Source organism: Sorex araneus, chromosome 6 (genome assembly GCF_027595985.1).
Source record: "Sorex araneus isolate mSorAra2 chromosome 6, mSorAra2.pri, whole genome shotgun sequence".
Taxonomy (NCBI): Eukaryota; Metazoa; Chordata; class Mammalia; order Eulipotyphla; family Soricidae; genus Sorex; species Sorex araneus.
In genome coordinates, this window is record NC_073307.1 from 66,716,318 (window position 1) to 66,732,144 (window position 15,827).

Genomic DNA, 15,827 nt, shown 5'->3' on the forward strand with positions numbered 1-15,827 from the left:
GTCATCTTTGAAGATACCTTTATCTTCAATATTGTGGAGGGTTTTGCCGACCTTGTCTTCAATGTACCTTATGGATTGTGGTCTGATGTTGAGGTCTTTAATCCATTTTGATCTGACTTTTGTGCATGGTGTCAGGTCGAGGTCTAAGTCCATTCTTTTGCATGTGGTTGTCCAGTTGTGCCAGCACCATTTGTTAAAGAGGCTTTCCTTGCTCCACTTCACATCTCTTGCTCCCTTATATTGAACAAGTTTTTATGTGTTTGTCTTTTATTTGCATTTTTATTTTAAAATGACTTATATCTTTTTCCTGGACTACAAACTTTTGGCAGGTCTGCTTTTTCAGATGTTAGGTTGCTGTTACTACCTTTCATTGTGAGACTTGTGGTTACTGTCTTACTTTCAAACAGTGTCCTTTAAACATCTTTTTAAACAGTCTTCAACAGAGTAAAAGTTTTAAGTTTCATCAATTCTTAAATTTTTCTTTTTAATTTTTTTTTATGAAGGCACTGTGATTTACGAAACTGTTGCTAACAGAATTGTTTCAGGCATGCCAGTTGCGACACCCGTCCCACGGCCAGTGTCCCCAGGGCCTCTGCCATTCCCCAGCCTGTTTCCTTCGCAGGCATATGACAAATTTGTTTCCTACTGCTTGCTCAAAAAAACACTTGAATAAATGACAAAAAGAAATGACAAAAAATGGAATTGACATAAGATAAATAAATAAATGTCTGTTTTTAATAACTAATTGACATATGATTGTAACCTACGTAGATAAGGAAATTCAGATTATTTAGTACAATATTGTATACTGCCTATTCCCATCTACATATCTAAATTTTCAACTCTGGTATCTAAAACATACTGCACTAAATGTTATTTTATACTTGAACCTTTCTGTAGTAATCCTCATATATTTTTATATGTCATAAATGAAGATTATTTTTTATTCCCTTGGCTGGCATATATCAAAGTTATTTCATATTACTTAGTCCAAAACACTTAAAATAATGGCATACGTGTTAAGGAGAAAATTTATAGCCCTTCAAGCATTTCTCAGGAAGGAAGAAAGGGCCCACATAAATTACTTGACTTCACAGCTCAAGATTTTAGAAGGACCAACAAAAGGAGCCCAAACCAGGCAGAAGGAAAGAGATAATAAAATGTAGAGCAGAAATCAAGGACATGGAAACCCAAAAGACAGTCTGAAAGATCAATTAAATCAAGAGCTGGTTCTTTGAGAAAATAACACGATTGATAAACTGCTAGCAAGACTCACAAAGAAAGAGAGAGAGAGAGAACCCTAAAAAAACAAATCAGAAATGAAAAGGGGGACATCACAACAGAAACCAAAGAAATTCAAAAGATCATTAGAGACTACTTTGAAAATCTGTATGCCACGAAACAAGAGAACCTAGAAGAAATGGATAAATTCCTGGATTTCTATAATCTCTCAAGGTTGAACCAAGAAGACCTGGAATACCTGAATAGTCCTAATAATATCAAGGAAATTGAAACTACAATCAAAAGTCTTCCCAAAACCAAAATCCCAGGTCCAGATGGATTCACTAGCAAATTCTTCCAAACATTTAAAGAGGACCGATTGCCAGTTCTTCTCAAGTTTTTCCAGGAAATTTAAGAAACAGAAACTCTCCCAAACAGTTTCTATGAGGCTCGCCACCTCATATCTCCCTAATACAAAAAGCAAACAAAGACACCACAAAAAAAGAAAACTAAAGGCCAATATCCCGGATGAACATGATGCAAAGGTTCTCAACAAATCATCATCATCATCCCGTTGATCATTGATTTTTCTCACGTGGTCTCAGTTATGTCTCCATTCATCCTAGCCCTGAGATTTTAGCAGCCTCTCTTTACTCATCCTTCCCAATGGTGCCGCATTGAAAGCTCTTTCAGGGTTTGGATAATGAGACCCATTGTTACTGGTTTTGGCATATGAATATGCCATAGAGAGCTTGCCAGGCTCTCCCATGTGGGCAGGGAACTCTTGGTAGCTTGCCAGATTCTCCGAGAGGAAGAAAAAGGCTATAAAACATCACAGCGGTGCACTTCCTGGAGCTTGGTTTTATAGTCTCTTTATAATATAGCCAATTATAGGATATTGGCCACTGATGAGATTACAAGGTTTCTGGGTGTGACTGCCTAGCTACTGGAAAATGGGGGATCTGCTCGGAAGAGGCCCAGTCCTGATCCGAGCAGGTTTGGAGATCTCAGTCCCAGGTCCCACACACCTGGGTTCCTCTGCAGGTTCCTTCATGCATGAGGCTCGTTGGAATGTGTGGAGAGGGGCCTTGAGCATGGCTGTGGATGGGGTCCGGAGGTCTTTGGGTTCGAGGGCTCTGCTTGGGGTGGGGAGGGAAACTCAAGCCACACCTTCTGAGGGGCCCCAGTGAAGACAGAGAGATGCTGGGGTGACAAAATATTAGCAAATAGAATTCAACAATTCATCAAAAAGATCATACACCATGACCAAGTGGGATTCATCCCGGGGATGCAAGGATGGTTGAACATTCGGAAATCAATCAACATAATTTTATCATATCAACAAAATAAAAGAACTGTATGATCATATCAATAGATGCAGAGAAAGCATTTGACAAAATCCATCACCCGTTTATGATGAAAACTCTCACCAAAATGGGTATAGAAAGGACTTTCGTCAATATAGTCAAAGCCATCTACTACAAGCCTACATCAAGTATCATCCTCAATGGGGGAAAAACTAAGAGCCTTCCCTCTAAGATCAGGGACTAGACAAGGATGCCCACTCTCTCCACTTCTGTTCATCATAATACTGGAAGTAGTTTAACAGCGATTAAGCAAGAAAAAGATATTAAGGGCATTCAGGTAGGAAAGGAAGAAATTAAGGTCTCACTATTTGCAGATGATATGATACTATACTTAGAGAACCCTAAAGTCTCTACCAGCAAACTCCTAAAACAATAGATTTGTATAGTAAAGTTGCAGGCTATAAAATCAATACCCAAAATTCCATGGCTTTTCTATACACAAATAACGAGAGAGAAGAAAGTGACATGAAAAAAAGCAATCCCATTCACAATCATGCCTCAGAAAATTAAATACCTTGGAATCAGCTTAATTAAGGAGGTAAAGGACTTGTACAAAGAAAACTACAAAACGCTACTTCAAGAAATTATAGAGGACACAAGGAAATGGAAACACATCCCCTGCTCATGGATTGGGAAAATTAACATTGTCAAAATGGCAATACTCCCTACAGCATTGTACACATTCAGTGCGATCCCTATCAGGATACCTTGACATTTTTCAAAGAAATGGAGCAAGCACTCCTGAAATTCATATGGAAAATAATCCCCTATGAATACCTAAAGCAACTCTGGGAAAAAGAATATGGGAGTAATTACCCTCCCCAACCTCAATCTCTGCTACAAAGCGGTAATAATTAAAGCAGTATGGTACTGGAACAAAGGCATAGCCGCAGTTCAATGGAACAGTTTAGAATATCCTGACACACACCCTCAAATATATGATCATCTAATCTTTGATAAAGTAGCAAGAAATGTGAAGTGGATCAAGGAAAGCCTCTTCAACAAATGGTGCTGGAAAAACTGGACAGCTACATGCCAAAAAAATGGGCACAGATCTCTACCTAACACCATGTACAAATGTCAGGTCAAAGTGGATTAAAGATCTCAAGAGCAGACCACAATCCATAAGGTACATGGAAGACAAGTTTGGCAAAACCCTCCACGACATTGAAGATAAAGGTATTATCAAAGATGAAACGCCACTGGCCAAGCAAGTGAAAACAGAGATAAACAAATAGGACTATATTAAAATAAGAAGCTTTTGCACCTCAAAAGAAACAGTGAACAGAATACAAAGACAGTCTACAGAATGGAAAAGGTTATTCACCCAATAACCATCTGATAAGGGGTTGATATCAAGGACATACAAGGCACTGGTTGAACTCTACAAGAAAAAAACTCCCAACCCCATCAGAACATGGGGGTGGAAATAAACAGAAATTTTCTCGCATATGAAATATGAATGGCTAAAAGACACATGAGAAAATACTGTACATCACTAATCATCAGGGAGATGCAGATCAAAACTACAATGAGGTATCATTTCACACCACAGATACTGGCCCATATCCAAAAGGACAAAAGCAACCAGTGTTGGCATGGATGTGGGGAGAAAGGGACTCTCCTTCACTGCTGGTGGGAATGCCGACTGGTTAAGCCCTTTTGGAAAACAATATGGACGATTTCCAAAAATTTAGAAGTTGAGCTCCCATTTGACCAAGCAATATCACTTCTGGGAATATATCCCAGAGAGGCAAAAAGGTATAGTAGAAATGACATTTGCATTTGTATGTTTGATGCAGCACTGTTTACAATAGCCAAAATCTGGAAATAGCTTGGGTGCCCGAGAACAGATGACTGGTTAAAGAAACTATGGTACATCTACACAATGGAATACTATACAACTGTTAGAAATGATGAAGTTGTAAAATTTGCATATAAGTGGATCAACATGGAAAGTATCATGTTAAGTGACATGAGTCTGAAAAAAAGAAACAGACATAGGAAGATCGCACTCATCTGTGGAATATAAAGTAACAGAGTGGGAGACTAACACCCAAGAGCAGTAGAGATAAGGACTAGGAGGTCTGCCCCACAGCTTGGAAACTGGTGTCACGGGGAAAAGGCAGCTGAGATAGAGAAGGGAACACCAGGTAGAGGATGTTGGGAGGACCCATCTGGGTTGAAAGCTGTGTGCCGAAATTACACCATAGACCAAACATGAAGGCCACTCAATACCTTTATTGCAAACTACAACACCCAAAAGGAGAACAAAAGGGAATGCTCTGCTGCCGAGGCAGGGTGGGATGGGGTGGGGCTGGTGGGAGGGATTCTGGGAACATCGGTGGAGGAGAATGGGCACTGGTGGAGAGATGGGTAAACAATCACTGTATGACTGAAATGCACACACGAAAGTTCATAAGTTTGTATTTGTACCTCACGGTGATTCACTAATAAAAATTTAACAAAAAGAATGGCATATAAAATTACTAGAAATAAATCCCCAAAAGTCAATTTATGATAGTTATTATATCTCCTCTCAGAGAGCCTGGCAATCTACTGAGACTATCCCACCCTTACGGGAGAGCCTGGCAAGCTACCTGTGGCATATTTGTTATGCCAAAACCAGTAACAAGTCTCACAATGGAGACGTTACTGGTGCCCGCTCCAGCAAATTGATGAGAAATGGGATGACAGTGATACAGTGATACAGGTATTATATTTTTTGACCTATTTTAGTCTAGTAGAGGACATTGATACACAACATTAGGAGTACCATATGATGGAAAATTTTTCCATCCTTTAAAGGAGCTTTTTAAATACTTTTTGTAAAATTGTTTTCAGGAAGCCTATGCATCCCTTGAGTTTTTAAGGGTATATCTATTCAGTTCTTTGAGCTGTGGACTTTATCTCTTCATATTCTTCTCTGGCTTGTAGTGTCTCATTTGTAGACCTGCTGTGCATCTTATTGGCTTTCCTTGGTATATAACTTCTCTTTTTTTCTTACTGCTTTCAATATTCTGTGTCTGTCTCAGTATTTTGTCATTTTGAATATAATGTGTCTTGGAGTTCTAATTAGGTTTATTTTCACTGGAACCTTTTGTGTCTCCTGGACCTAAGTGCCTGTAATCCTCAATTCTGGGACATTCTTATCAAAGATTTCTTTAGTGATTGTTATTCTTACATTATTTCTCTGGAGCTCACCCCACAGTTCTTCAGTATGCTGCTTATATTTTTTTGGACTTTTTCCCGCATTCTGCCGATTCCTTGTTATCTTGGGGCTTCTCATTCTTTTACTCAGCTTCTGTTATGCTCCTGTTCTGAGCTTCTATTAATTTTTAAAAAAATAGTTCACCTACCAGTTTCTTCATTTCTGCCCTTTCTGATGGTAATTCTTTTGCATTTCAACTCTTATGCTTTTGTCTGCTTTCCTTATGACAGTGCTATATCTTCTTTGAACTCATTGAACATCCTCATGAAGACACGGTCTGAGGATTTTCCGGTGTTGTTTATGTTTTCACTGGCATTGTTTTTGCTCATTGAGGCACGTGAGTACTTTCCTAGTGTTCTTGTGCTGGGGGTGAGTTCTTGTAGTTAAACCCCCAGGTAGGTGTTGAAGGGTTAGCTGGAGCTTAACAGAAAAACTGTGAGCAGCACGTAATCTGTTCGGTAGATCTATATCTACTATAGATATAGATGAAATTCGATATAGTGCATCCTCCAACTTATTACATTAAAGAAGTTTTAGCTATTCTTGTTTCCTTATTTTTCCCTGTAAGCATAAGAATATTGTCTATGTTTATATAAAGTCTTATTTTGGTAGTGATTATGTTAAACTTGTTATTTTATGTTATTTTATTTGGAAATTGTTCAAACATCATTCAAGTACTTTTCTGTACTCTTTGTTCCCTTTTACAGGTTCAAATGATATAACTGCTGAAGATACCACTCATTTATTTATCTCTTTTCTCTCAGTTTTTCAGATTGTGTGAATTTTCCACTATCTCTTAGCTAACTGATTCTTGGTCCCGTCAAGTTCCAGATTCAAGTAGTCTAGTTCCTTGAGCATTTTCTAGTCTAAAACTTCATTTCTGGGAGTAAGACTTTTATTATTTTTGTTTCTTTTATATGTGTTTAGACGTGTGTGTGTGTGTGTGTGTGTGTATGTGTGTGATTTCTTACTTAAACTCTTTAAAATCCTTGCCAGAGTTCTGTCATATCATCTGCGAATAGTGAGAGCTTGATTTCTTCCTTTCCTACCTGAATGCCCTTAATATCTTTTTCTTGCCTAATCGCTATTGCAAGTACTTCCAGTACTATATTGAACAGAAGTGGAGAGAGTGGGCATCCTTGTCTCGTCCCTGTTCTCAGAGGGAAGGCTCTTAGTTTTTCCCCATTGAGAACAATGCTTGCCATAGGCTTGTGATAAATGGCTTTGACTATATTGAGGAAGGTCCCTTCTATACCCATTTTGGCGAGTGTTTTCATCATAAACGGATGCTGGATCTTGTAAAATGCTTTCTCTGCATCTATTGATATGATTATATGATTTTTATCTTTTCTTTTGTTGATATGCTGGATTATGTTGATTGATTTCCGGATGTTAAACCATCCTTGCATCCCCGGGATGAATCCCACTTGGTCGTGGTGTATGATCTTTTTGATGAGTTGTTGAATTCTGTTTGCTAATATTTTGTTGAGGATCTTCGCATCTGTGTTCATCAGGGATATTGGCCTGTAGTTTTCTTTTTTTGTGGTGTCTTTGTTTGCTTTTGGTATTAGGGAGATATGAGCCTCATAGAAACTGTTTGGGAGGGTTTCTGTTTCTTCAATTTCCTGGAAAAGCTTGAGAAGGACTGGCAAAAGGTCCTCTTTAAATGTTTGGAAGAACTTGCTAGTGAATCCTTCTGGACCAGGGCTTTTGTTTTTGGGAAGACTTTTGATTACCATTTCAATTTCCTTGATGTTAATTGGACTATTCAGGTACTCCAGGTCTTCTTGGTTCAGCCTTGGGAGATTATAGGAGTCGAGAACCCTAAAACCTCTATACCTGGAGAATCCTAAAACCTCTACCAAGAAACTCCTAGAAACAATAGTATAGTAAAGTTGCAGGCTATAGAATCAATACCCAAAAGTCCATGGCTTTCCTATATGCAAATAATGAGAGAGAAGAAAGTGACCTGAGAAAAGCAATCCCATTCACAATTGCACCTCAAAATATCAAGTACCTCGGAATCAGCTTAACAAAGGAGGTAAAGGACTTGTATAATGAAAACTATAAAACACTACTTCAGGAAATAAAAGAGGACACAAGGAAATGGAAAGACATCCCCTGCTCATGGATTGGAAGAATTAATATTGTCAAAATGGCAATTCTCCCCAAAGCATTGTACAAATTCAATGCGATCCCTATAGGGATACCCTTGACATTCTTCAAAGAAATGGAGCAAGCGCTCCTGAAATTCATATGGAACAATAAGCCCCCACGCATAGCTAAAGCAATCCTTGGGAAAAAGAAAATGGGAGGAATCAACCTCCCCAACTTCCAACTCTACTACAAAGCAGTAGTCATTAAAACAGCATGGTATTGGAACAAAGGCAGAGCTACAGACCAATGGAATAGGGTTGAATATTCTGACATACACCCCTAAATATATGATCATCTAATCTTTGATAAGGGAGCAAGAAATGTGAAGTGGAGCAAGGAAAGCATGTTTAACAAATTGTGCTGGCAAAACTGGACAGCTACATGCAAAAAAATGGGCTTAGACCTCCATCTATCACCATGTACAAAAATCAGATCAAAATGGATTAAAGACCTCAACATCAGACCAGAATCCCTAAGGTACATTGAAGACAAGGTTGGCAAAACCCTCCACGACATTGAAGCCAAAGGTATCTTCAAAGCTGACATGCCACTGGCCAAGCAAGTGAAAACAAAGATAAATTAATGGGACTATCTCAAACTAAGAAGCTTCTGCAACTCAAAAAAACAGTGACCAAAATACAAAGACAATCTACAGAATGGGAAAGGATATTTATGCAGTACCCATCCGATAAAGGGTTGATAACAAGGGTATACAATGCACTGGTTGAACTCCACAAGAAGAAAACTGCCAACCCGATCAACAAATGGGGTGATGAAATGAACAGAAACTTTTCCAAAGAAGAAATCCAAATGGCTGAGAGGCACATGAGAAAATGTTCAACATCACTAATTATCAGGGAGATGCAGATCAAAACAACAATGAGATATCATCTCACACCACAGAGACTGGCCCACATCCCAAAAAACAAAAGCAACCGGTGTTGGCGTGGATGTGGGGAGAAAGGGACTCTCCTTCACTGCTGTTGGGAATGCCGACTGGTTCAGCCCTTTTGGAAAACAATATGGACGATTCTCAAAATGTTAGAAATTGAGCTCCCATTTGACCCAGCAATACCACTCCTGGGAATATATCCCGGAGAGGCAAAAAGGTATAGTAGAGATGACACCTGCATTTTCATGTTCATTGCCGCTCTGTTTACAATAGCCACAATATGGAAAAAACCAGAGTGCCCGAAAACAGATGATTGGCTAAAGAAACTCTGGTATATTTACACAATGGAATACTATGTATCTGTCAGAAAACATGAAGTCATGAAATTTGCATATAAGTGGATCAACATGGAAAGTATCATGCTGAGTGAAATGAGTCAGAAAGCAAGAGACAGACATAGAAAGATCGCACTCATATGTGGAATATAAAGTAGCTGAGAGGTACAAGCTTACAATGTTGCGATTCCTGGCAGACATTTCTCTGGACTTAATTACTAGATACTAAAATACAGAAATCCAAAACTATGCTGCTGCTAGTGCGGCCTCCTGACCTCATATCTCTTCATTCTCAGCAATGGAAAACAAATTACCAAATGCTTTCTTTTCAGCAGATCGACTTTAGGGGGGAGAAACTCCAAATCAATAATAGTGAATTTTTTTGTTTAAATATTGAATGTAATCAAAGTAAAGTGAAAGTAAAGTGAAATTTACCAGTTACACATGCGGGGTGGGGGGCTGGGGAGGTGGGGGTAAGGGGGAAGGTATATCGTGATTCTTGGTGGTAGAATATGTGCACTGGTGAAGGGATGGGTGTTTGAGCATTGTATAACTGAGACTTTAACCTGAACGCTTTGTAACTTTCCACATGGTGAATTAATAAAATAATTTTAAAAAATAAAAAAAAAATAAATAAAATAAAAAAAATAAAATGAAATCCTTGTCAGAACTAGAAATGTAGTTTAGTCGGCAGAGCGCTTGCTTGCAATTGACCTGGTTAAATCCTCAACATCATTTACCCTAAGTCCTGACGGGAGTAAGCAGAACCAGTAATAGCCTGAACATAGCTCAGTATAGCAGCCAAGTACAAAAAATTTAACTTAAAAAATCTTTGACATGAAAGTGAAATGAGTCAGAAAGAGAGGGGCAGACATAGGATGACTGCATCATTTGTGGAATATAAAATAACATAATATGAGACTGACACCCAAGGACAGTAGGCACAAGGGCCAGGAGTATTGCCCCATGGTTGGAAGCCTGTCTCATGAGCTGGGGGAGAAGGCAGCTGGGATACAGAAGGGATCACTAAGTCAGTGATGGTTGGAGGGATCGTTCGGGATGGGAGATGTGTGCTGAAAGAAGATAAAGGACCAGATGTGATAGACTCTCAGTATCTGTTTTGCAAACCATAATGCCCCAAAGTAGAGAGGGAGTGTGGGGGAAATTGTCTACCATAGACACAGGGGGAGGGCTGGGGAGGGGGCGGGTAATACTAGGGACAATGCTGGTGGGGAGTGTGCACTGGTGGCGGGATGAGTGGTCGATCATTGTATGACTGAAACTCACGAAAGTTTTGTAACTGTACCTCATGGTAATTCAATTAGAAAATAACCAAAACAACAACATAATTTTTTTCATGTAAATCTAACTTCATATTGATATGATTTTTCCCTTTAAATCTTTTAAGTTCTTGATATAAAACATGATTTAGAAACAATGTCTGGGCTTTTTTCTATCATTTTTTTGTTGTTGTTCTAACTCTTGAATCTCATTTAAACTCCGTTTCTATTGCTGTTTACTCACAATGCTCTGGTAGGGGATGAAAAGGGACCCATTTTATTTGATTTCATTTTATTTTTACTTCTAATACAGATCAGAGTTGAGATTCTTCACTTGGTCTTCCACTAGGAAGTAAGAAGAGTTTCTTTTATTTTTGGATATGGTGAGAATTTCTAACTCTCCGTGTAGTCTTTACTGATACTGTGACGGGGATTATTTTATTGCTGGGTGGGAGTGGAGTTCTCCCTACTCAGACGGCCTCTGCCAGTGTGTCCCTGTGGAAAGGACGTGCATAGGGCTGCAGGGCGGGCACGGGCATCCAGGCTCCCCTGTGCTGCCCACTGACGCCGGGAGGGCGTCTCCTTGCCAGCTGTCAGGCATGGATGGCCCTGCACGCTGCATTTAGGCTTCAGCGAGGGAGACCTCTCGGCTTCCTAGTTAGTTCTTACTGGCCTCATTGAGAACAGTACTGCTTTCTTTTTTTTTTTTTTTACCCACTTGTGTTTGTCCAGAACACTCTGGTCTGACTATTCTTTAAAACTTTTTTTTCCCTGTCATTTATAGGCTTTCCTCTTACTGGTGGAGAGCATTAGACTTTTGTTGTGATTATTTTTATATTTCTATCTGTTGGTATTTAAAAAAAAATTCTCTCTATTGGTATTTCAGGGTTTTGACTTGTCCGCTTCCATCTCTGGGCTACGTGGGGCCAAACAAGCCGGCGAATGAGCCCAGTAAACTCACCTCTGTGTGTTTCTCAGGTCCTGAGGTTTTTCGTTAGCTTTTACTTTTCCCTCTTTCAAACGCTCCTATTTCTACAAGATGCAATTTTTCGTTAAGCTAGTTGGAGAAGTAGTGGAGGTGTGTCTCTGTGCCTTTGTGAGACGTGGTTTATGGCAATTAATTCTGAATTTTGTTTCCAACGGCCTTCCTATGCCTCTTCTGCGCGCAGGTACTTGGAACTGGAGAGCAGCGGCCACCGGAATGAAGTCAGGCTGCACTACCGCTCCGGCAGTCACCTTCCCCACACAGAAGTGTTCCCGTACATTTTGGCTGACGACAAGTGGCACAAGCTCTCCCTCGCCATCAGTGCCTCACATTTAATTTTACATATTGACTGCAATAAGTAAGTGCGGTATTTTCAATTTAGGAAGTAGAGGATTGGAAGAAGTGACAGGCAACTTTGATCTGATTATGTTTTGTTTCTGCAGAATATATGAAAGAGTGGCAGAGAAGCCCTCCACAGACCTGCCTCCGGGCACAACGTTTTGGCTGGGACAAAGAAACAATGCCCATGGATATTTTAAGGTACCTTTTGGCCAGCGTTTGAGCAGAAAGCATGGATATGTTTCCAAAGACATTTGGAAAATAAATTTGGACGTTTGCTTTGTTTTGTGTTTGTTGAGGAACAGATTTCCCCCAACGTGCCTGGACACGTGCACCGGTCTGGGCAGAGGTGGGCGAAGGGTGACGGGCGCCTGGAGAAGCCACTCGGGGGACAGCTGACGGCCGCTCACTTCACTGCCAGATGCACACATACTGCACAGGAGGTTCTGGCTTAAGGGGATGGTCCAGTCACGGGCAGCTCAGCATCACTGACCTGTCACCTTCCCAACTCTGCTTTGCCCCGCCCAGTCCCGGTTAGGGCAGATGCTGCAGTTAGGTGACAGCTCTGGGGGCTGGGTGAGACTCAAGGCCAGATAAGCTGGTGCTTGTGAAAGGCGTCCAGACACTCCCTACTGGGTCACCATGCAGGGACCTGTCTTGTCTGCCATGCAGAGACAGATCTTATCAGCTCTGGCACCTGTTCCAGGCTCCACATGTGGTGTGGGTTTGTGTGTGTGTGTGTGTGTGTGTGTGTGTGTATGTGAACTTTTTTACCATGGTATTTTATTTAGCTAGCCAACACTGTCTTCTCTTTGTAGTGAATAAGTTTGTTCTTTAGACATTGCAGAAGCGGTGACAAGGGTTTAATCAGGACAGTTATATATCTTTGTTTAAATTCATCATCACTTCATCACTTTCATCCCATTGATCAACAGTTTTCTTGAGCGGGCACCAGTAACGTCTCCATTCATCCTAGCCCTGAGATTTTAGCAGCCTCTCTTTACTCATCTTTCCCAACAGTGCTGCATTGGAGGCTCTTTCAGGGCCAGGGGAATAAGACCCATCATTGTTACTGTATTTGGCATATGAATACACCACAGAGAGCTTGCCAGGCTCTGCCATATGGGCAGGATGCTCTTGGTAGCTTGCCAGGTTCTCTGAGAAGGAGAACTAGGCTATAAGAGGTAGCGTGGCTGCGACTGTGGCCTCACACTTCTGGGAGCTTTGTTTTATAGTCTCTGGATCTTGGCTGTTGATGGGATTAAACAAAATTTCAATAATAATTTCATTCCATTATTGAAATTAGGCATTCAAAATAAGAAAACTATAAATATTAATGTAAGAATAAATTATCAAACATAGAAGATAATCTTTTCAATTTGTTTTCTGCTTTTTGGGTCATACCCAGCAACTCACAGGGGTTACTCCTGGCTCATGAACTCAGGAATTACCCCTGGTGGTGCTCAGGGAACCATATGGGATGCTGGGGATTGCACCCAGGTCAGCTGCATATGAGGCAAATGCCCCACCCGCTATGCTATTGATCCAGCCCCCAGAAAAATAATCTTTGATAATAATTTTAGAAGAATGTTAATAATAGACTTAAAAGCTTTTCAATATCCTTTGTTTATAGTACCCTTATATTACAGAAAATTATAAAAGAAATATGTTTTATTAACAAATATATCAAGACAAGTAAGCAATCTTAATTTATGAATTTTTCTTTAGAGAGACTTGGAGAGATATTCCATAAAATTTTGTTATTTTGTGGATCTAAAAGATATTCTACTTAATTTTCTGTTTCTAATAATGAGGAAGTATTCTAGAAAAATTGCTAACTGTAAACCTCAAGTGACTGTGAGAGTGCTCATAACATATAAGTGACTTGGTAAGTAGAAGTGAGCTGTGAAAAGGATGATAGGTAGGTTATGTGCTCAGTGTATGTATTTCTAGTAAGGTAGGTTCAGTAACTTTAAAATTGTGTCCAATGCAAGGTTCATAAATTTTTATAAGGCTTTAAAAAACTTAAACGTTGTCAGTTACCTGCAAATGAGGTGTCTTGAGTGTTTATAAAACCATACTTCTGCTCACCTTGTACTAGCTCTTTCTCCTCATGTATTAAATATAGAGAACCCTGCAAAGAGAGGTTGAGTGAGTAACTTGCCCAAAGTCATTCATGGGAAATTGTTTCCACACTTTCAAATTCTGAAAAAAAGAAATGTTTTATTTCCATTGATGTCAAGTTTGTACTATAAGTGACAAATTACCCATATTGAATGAGAAGACTTTTTAATGTAAATTACATGTGACTTCAGAATTCTTTCACACACTAATTATATGAAATATTCTGGAGACAAGCTTTTCTTATAGTTCATGAATGATGCTCACTAAAGTTATGCATTATGCATTTTGTAAACTAAAGAATTTGTTTTTACAAAGCTTTCCCAAATTGGCAGGGGATTCTTACTAGTAGTGTCCATAATCAAAACATAAGAGCATTACACTTTGGCATATTATATTTATTGATGCTCTTCTTTCATCAAGTTAAACAAACATGTAGAATGTATATTCACAAACATATTGATTTACTGGTTAAGTCTTTGTGACTAAAAATTTTAAACTTTTTTGATCAGTACTGGTAGTAATAAGTCACCCCACTCATCAGACATTTTGTTTGCATTTTCAAATATGAAATATTGATTAAGTTACTTATACATATAAAGTTTATGAAATAAAAGACAGTGAAGTGAAAGGAAGAAATATCTGATAAGTTCATTTTTTAATTTCCACTTGGCTTTTGCTTTAATTTCCCTGGAAACAGTCAATAGTATACTATTGACTAATGAGTCATGTAAAATTTGCCTACAAACAAGTGATGTGGTCTTTTGTAGAAAATGGGTCATTTCTTTACAGAATTAAAAAAAATTATGCTAAACTTTGTGTTCTTAAGGACTTGTGGCTTAATCTTCCTGCACTGCTTAATCATTGTTGTCTTCAGACTGCCAATTGAAAAATGAGAAGTGTTTAAATGAGATTTCTATTATGACTGTTTTCCTAGCTTTTTGATTATTGCAGTTAATTTTAAATTGGTATTAATTTTAATGTAGCTAAAACCAGAAGTCATTTTTCTGGTTGATTTTTAAAAGTAATTTTCAAGTTTTTCTTTAGTGACTAATTAAAAATAACATCTGAGAACAACATGACTCTTGCCTCTTAATTATATCTTGACATTTAATCTTAAGATTTTAAAATACTATAGGTATGAGAGTACATAGATAATCTATTTCTCTGCTGTATTTCTCTCTTTTCAAATTGAAGTAGAAGTAATATATTCAAAACAGCTTTATTCTTAGGGGCTGGAGCGATAGCACAGCGGGCAGGGCGTATGCCTTGCACTCGACCAACTCAGGTTCGATTCCCAGCATCCCATGTGGTCCCCTGAGCACCGCCAGGAGTAATTCCTTTGTGCAAAGCCAGGAGTAACGCCTGTGCATCTCCAGGTGTGACCCAAAAAGCAAAACAAAACAAAAAGGCTTTGTTTAGTAAATTCGGGTAGTCTGTCCTGTAACACTTTCTTTCATTAACGTGACTCTCAAGCATAATTTGGGTAGATGAAAGTAATAACTGTATCACTGTTATCTCACTGTTCATCAATTTACTTGATCGGGCGCCAGTAGCGTCTCCATTCATCCTAGCCCTGAGATTTTAGCAGCCTCTCCTTACTCATTTTTCCCAGTGATTGCAGGCTTTTTTTCAGGGTCAGGGGAATGAGACCTGCTATTGTTGCTGTATTTGGCATATGGCATACACCACGGGGAGCTTGCCAGGCTCTTCTGTGCAGGTGGGAAACTCTCGGTAGCTTGCCGGGCTCTCTGAGAGGCATATTTCCCTTTATGATGACGTGTCCAGGAATCTATTCACTCATGCGTGAGGCTCGGCCCGAGCGTGTGGAAAGCGGCCTGGAGCGTGGTGGCGGTGGGGTAGTGGAAGTCGCCTGCTGGGGCTGGGTCCCTTGGGGCAGGGAATGCTCTCACCTACCC

General features: G+C 39.5%; 1 protein-coding gene across 1 annotated transcript in view; it reads left to right on the plus strand.

Moving 5' to 3' along the window:
• NELL2 (neural EGFL like 2) overlaps positions 1-15,827 on the plus strand; it is a 408,154-nt gene that overhangs the window by 94,658 nt on the left and 297,669 nt on the right. The window contains exons 4-5 of the mRNA XM_055141861.1: positions 11,633-11,806; positions 11,892-11,988. Of these exons, the coding sequence (XP_054997836.1) occupies positions 11,633-11,806; positions 11,892-11,988 (271 nt within the window). The remainder of the gene's footprint in view (positions 1-11,632; positions 11,807-11,891; positions 11,989-15,827) is intronic.